Genomic DNA, 5,761 nt, shown 5'->3' on the forward strand with positions numbered 1-5,761 from the left:
GAGGTTCTGCCACAGCTAGTATCGGAGCAGGATTAAGTATATACGGTCACATACGTATTTTAAAAACAAAGTTTTGGTTTTGAAAAACCTATTTTCAACTAAACACATTGTTTGGCTTTGAAAAACAGTTTTGAAAAACTATAATGCTAGCGACATCCTCTGTTATGCCCTAAATTAAGGACTATTAGGTGGCTTATTTGAAAACCACTAACCCACAACCGGGGGTGTTGCATACATGTGTATTGTTATTTTTGAGGCCATTCAGTTCTGAATGGATCGACGCTCAAGGTAAGGTGAGATGTGAGAGCATGACCGAACAAACGTCGGTCTAGGGAAGAGCATAAAAAGCGCTTGATTATATACATGTTACACATATGTATATATGAATGCTGCAATGTGGAGTATTTACTTTTTTGGGATTCAGTACCCCATGGATGTGTATGGGTATACATACATGAGAATACTGAGAAGTGTAATGTACTTGTAATGACGCACCTACACTCAGGTAAGAAGGTGAGTTACCATAATGAGTTGCCCTATGGTTAAAGTGTGGCAACGGTGCCTATGCGTGGCTCGACGCTTAATGATGAGCTGGCCTCCATATAGCAATACATGGAGTATAAACTGTGATACACTGTCATGTGTGACTTGCATCATTGGGAACTGGGCTGTGATGGAATTTTCTGCAGGCACACTAACCTCGAAAACGTATGTGTAGTTGACGACTAGCAAAATACCGTGAGAGTCGCAAGTATGCCACCGATATAGAACGCTATGGCCACATTATGTTGGCAAAATCAGTGAGGACGTGTAGGACGAGCATTCATCCTGATTGTTGCATCATGTTTGTCACCTATACATCCAAAATGCTTCACTCATCCTTATTCCAGAAACCAGTGATTGTAGATAATCTGGTGTAATGTTGAATTATGAACTTCGATAAAATAGCTATTCTTCGATCATTAGGTATTATGTTTAGATGCTATATGTGTGCTCTTGTGCTTAATATGTCGGTAGAAGGTTAGTGACTTGTTTGCCTAAACCCAAATCTAGGCCATGTTCTTAGTTGGTGAACCATGACCAAAGTTGATTTTTCCGTTACCCCTCCTTGACCCAAACTTATACAAATAAATGCTTAGATAATTTCTTTGTTGAACATAAAGTGTACCCGGGCTTAAAACAAGAATCTCGAGTCATGTCTTCATCCTAAACCATGTCCTTGATCGGTTGGTGCAAGCTGATGTACCTTATCCAGTTTGCCTGTTTCTAAGGATCGCCATGTTGCTTTATCAACCTAACCCAGAAAAGACCTATCCGAGTATTTTCTTGAATTTGATGCCTTTGGTTTCCCCATATCTATTGAAGGCATACCAAATTAATCCTTGATCTTGTAATCGCTGCAATGGGCATATAGATATGCTTGGAGCTGAAGTAACAGTCTCCCATCATACTCCTTTTATCAAGCTTAGGTTATGGCCATGCCTTGTTCATTTCATCAGGCCATAATCTATTTGGCTCTCTACTTGTAACCGTTTTGATAGGTAGAGTCTCTTTGTATATTATCACCCTTGCCCAGTCTATTTGTGTTGTGCGAGATTTCTTATTGGTTATGTTTGATAATGGTGTTATGACTAAAACCGGTGGTGCCGTGACGAAACCGAGGGCCTTCTGTGTGTGCGCACACATAGTTGTGCTGCTCGGCACGCACTGGTATCACAGTTAGTAGTTGTAATCCATTATGAGACTATGTCAATGCGTTATCTTGGCACAATCTGTTTTTGCTACGTCAGATTCATTGTTGGTGCCAGTTTTGTAATGGTGTCATGGTTAAGGACTTATGGTACCGCGACAAAACTGAGGGCCTCCTGTGAATGCGCACACAGGATTTTGCTGCTTGGCGCATGTTGGTATCGAGGTCTCTAGTCATGATCCATTGTGAAACTACACTGATGTGTGATCTTCCATGGACCTTCCCTTAAAATAATTTCTATGTTGTTTGTCAAGTGATCAAGCAACATCTATCATCTTTATTGGATCAAAAGGGCATACCACTTTCGTGTGTGGTCTCTTTTCTTTGATCTTAGTAGTGACTACTCATACAAGTTCCCTTTACATCCTTTGTGTAAAGGTGAAGCCTTGGAGCTTTTTAGTGTTGGCAAGACAACTAATTAGCTCTCAAATGGAGATTGACTTCCCCTGCTGCTGAGATGCAGGAGTTTGTTCATTCACTCTCTTATTAATCCATGTATTTCCGAACCAAGTTAGTTCATCTCGTATGAAGAAACAGATGAACAATCTGACCGAATGGATTTCTACCCAAGTGCATGATCACCTAGTAACAAAAGTGAGCTCTCAACTGTGTTGCTTACCGATGGTACTGAGAGGACCTACTCAATGTTATAAGTAGTTCAACAAGTTGGTTTTACTAACTTGTAACTGCCCAATGAACAAAGATTGAGTTTAGAGATCGTTTTATCGATTTGCCTGAACTCACTTTGGTCTAACCCACCCTGAAGAAAGTACTTTCAAGAATCGAGATTAAGTCGGCCAGTAACCACCTAATTATCACTCTAGTCGTGTCTCGAACGCCTCACGTGTGTTTTTCCAGCGTGGGTGATCAAGTCGAGCCATGTCTAGTGCTTGATAAAATGGACTGGTTCCAAAGTCCGCATCTGTAGATCCCTTAGCGGGTGATTTTCTCGAATCTATACCATCTTTTGTGGACTTGAATTCTCGGGTTAACCACATGTTAACCGCGACAGTATTCGACATCCACATCCGTCTCGTGTGCTACAAACTCACTGTGACCACTTGTTGGTAAACCTCTTTCTGTGTGTTTACCCAAGAGGTTGCATCTGATTCTGTTTGAGTAAAGTCGTATATCTACTGCTCGCCCAATAGACTCAGATAGTACAGTGTCAAAAAAAAGCAAACTGCACACATGAAACCTTATGTGTTCTTCTGGCAGACATCGTCTCTATTGGTGGACATCTCTAAATTAGCCTAAGGCGATTCATGTTATGTCCACTAGAGAAACAACATCCTGAGACACTCGCCTTTATTTGGAACTGTCTCATGATTATCGCTGATATGGACATGGGTTACATGCTTCTCTACTCTTGAAAGTATTTCGCTCCGAATCTCGAGACGAGATTCTTTTAAGGGGGGAGGGCTGTAACACCCCAGGTGTTTATATTCCGCTCGACAACGAGTACGGATTTAAGCACGTAATCAATGGATAACACAGATGCTAAATTTTAAACATCTTCGCCTATCGCAATTTTCAAATCACATCTATTCCGTTTGTCGCGAGTGCGACATCATTTTTACTTCTATTTGTCCGGGCTCTTCCGAAATTTTCGTGATGTTCGGAACAAAATTGTTCCGAAAATTGGTGCGTCCGGTGATTATTTAAAATTCATCGCTCGCGCGAATACGAATTCGGGAGTCCGACGCACTCGGATGATTTTTATCCCGGACAGATTAATTTGAACTCGACGACTAAAATACTCGGTGCAAATAATCCGAATCGTGCGTCGTCTTAGTGAAATCGTGCGCGAGGATATAATTCAATTTATTCTTCGGCACACTCTGTAAAATAATAAAATCAACTGTGTTTAGACATCGGATAAATTTTTATCCAAGTTCGACTAAACCAGTGTTGTCTCAGAATAATGTATCCGATATCTAGTCCGTTTCCGTGTTGCCCGAAACAGTCACGAAAATTATCTAAACGAGAGTCAGACCGAACCGTCTAAACTGTTATTCTTGTGACTTTGTTTCATGATTCGGAAAACTAAAATGTATCTGTATTGTATATTTAACCACTATACATCACTAAAAATCGGGATTCAAAAATATCTCTGATTCTCGATAAAATAAAGAAAGAAAAGAAAATCAAAAAGAATATCTACTGTTCCTATCCCTAGCCACTCAGTCGCCCTACCCCTTGATTTTTCCATCGCTCGTTCCTATCCCCCATGCGGCAGCCGTAAAGCTCATCCTTTCGTTGATCTTTTTCATCAGCCGCTCAAGCACTAGGATAAAATCCTGCACGTCGCGCGCTCCTCTCTCGCTCATCCCTCTCCTCTCTGCTCGGTTCATCCTGCGTCGCTCAGCCCTGCTCATCTCCATGGCGCTCGGCCTCCTGCTCCATCGCGCCCGCCGTTCCCTGGTGCCGCTAGCTCGCCGCACCCTTGCTTTCCCCGGCTGTCTCTCTCTCCACTGCTCAACCATGGTGAATCTCTCCCAGCCAGCCGAGGTCTCTTCCCTAGTGCCGCCAGCCAACTCAGGGGAGATCTGGCGCTCGGCCGCCCTCAACTCCCAGCTCGGCCACCTACCTCCCTGGATTGCTGCGCGTCCCTGGCTGGAGTTCCTCTGCTCGGCCGCCTGCCATGGAGCTCGCCCTGCCCCCTGTTTCCATGACCGGCGTCCTTCCCGTGGCCACCGCGCCGTGCTCCTCAAGCTCGGAGCTGCCTCTGCCCGTTTCCAGTGCCACGTCCCAGCCTCTCTGCTACCGCTCACCATGGACGCCCAGCAGCTCCTTTTCTTCCATCGCGCAGCACCAGCTTCCCTCTCCCATGCCGACGCGTTCTGCTCTCTGTTGTTCCCAGTCCGTTCTGGCTGCGGGCGCGCTTGCCTCGAACCGCCATGGTGCTCTGCGCCCCGAGCTCTCTGCGTGTCGCGCCGTTCCTAGCTCCCTAGCGCGCGCGAGTTCTTCTGCTAGCACTGCTCCCTGCGTCGCGCCCAGCTCTGTTGTCGCGCGAGCTCCACCTTCCTTAGCCGCCGTGCCTCTCTGCTGGTCGGAGCTCCAGCATGCCGCGTCCAGCCCCTGCACCTTGTTTTTCTCTGCGACGTGGAGTCTCCTCGCCGCGTTCGGATCTCGCCTGGTCGCCGTTGTCGCTCTGCTCGGCATTCTGCGCGCCCATTTCCCTGCTGTTGTGTCGACCGGAGTTTTCTGCTCGCCAGCGTGTCCTCTCGGCTCGCTTGGCCTGAATTCTCATCGCGTCGACGATCTTGCCGGGTATCGTCGTTCATTGTCGGGTCGTGCGTACAACAGTCCCGGATCTGTGCCGCCCTGGTCTTGTTGTCGACATCGTTCGCCGTGGCTCAACTTGCTAGTTCGTCGTTATTTCATCGTCTCGTCTTGCTGACAGTCCCTACGTGCTGTCTTCGACTGGTGTTCGCGACGACAAAAGCAATCCCCTAGTCGATACCCCTGATACTCGGCGAAAAGCCAGAACAAGAATCGTCGCCAGTTATGCGGAGTTCTAGTTCATATGGAAAGATTCCAAGAATTGTGGATGGAAGAGAGAGTAAAGCTTAGTTCAATGCTCGCCAGGTGTTCGATCGAAGATTTTATTCGGAGACTGTCGACACTCTCGCAAGCTTTAAGTCGGAATTAATGGACGGTAAGTGGATTCGTTATTCCAGTCGACTAAATGTGATATTTATTAGACTATCTGAATCGTTTACGGTAGTTTGATCGGTAGTCGTACATGTTGCTGCTCCCTTGCGTTATAATAGTTATTACGTTCTAGATAGTTTGCTTGGGTTATTAGTTTCGAGTAATTTAATATTAGTACGGTATTCAACATGTAATCGACGAAAAACTCGGATTCATATTCGTTAATCAAAGTAGTGAATCTAAGCTAAATTTATTACTGGCGCGCAAGTTGTTAGCCGAATTGTTAGATAGATTAAATAAATATGTGTGATGCAAAATAAAATTAAATTAGTTCTTGGTAAGCAAAGTGATATA

The 5,761-nt window shown here is 45.1% G+C and overlaps 1 protein-coding gene across 1 annotated transcript; it reads left to right on the forward strand.

Moving 5' to 3' along the window:
* Nucleotides 1-4,086: 4,086 nt before the first annotated feature.
* Nucleotides 4,087-5,426, forward strand: LOC100192962 (uncharacterized). Its single transcript, NM_001138138.1, has one exon. It carries the CDS (start codon nucleotides 4,395-4,397, stop codon nucleotides 5,151-5,153), a length of 759 nt encoding a protein of 252 aa, NP_001131610.1. The 5' UTR covers nucleotides 4,087-4,394; the 3' UTR covers nucleotides 5,154-5,426.
* The last annotated feature ends 335 nt before the right edge of the window (nucleotides 5,427-5,761 follow it).

Source organism: Zea mays, chromosome 9, assembly GCF_902167145.1.
Source record: "Zea mays cultivar B73 chromosome 9, Zm-B73-REFERENCE-NAM-5.0, whole genome shotgun sequence".
In the NCBI taxonomy this organism is placed as follows: domain Eukaryota; kingdom Viridiplantae; phylum Streptophyta; class Magnoliopsida; order Poales; family Poaceae; genus Zea; species Zea mays.

Excerpts from the sequence above, each read along its gene's own strand:
- LOC100192962 (NM_001138138.1), top strand. The coding sequence starts at position 4,395 with ATGGAGCTCGCCCTGCCCCCTGTTTCCATGACCGGCGTCCTTCCCGTG.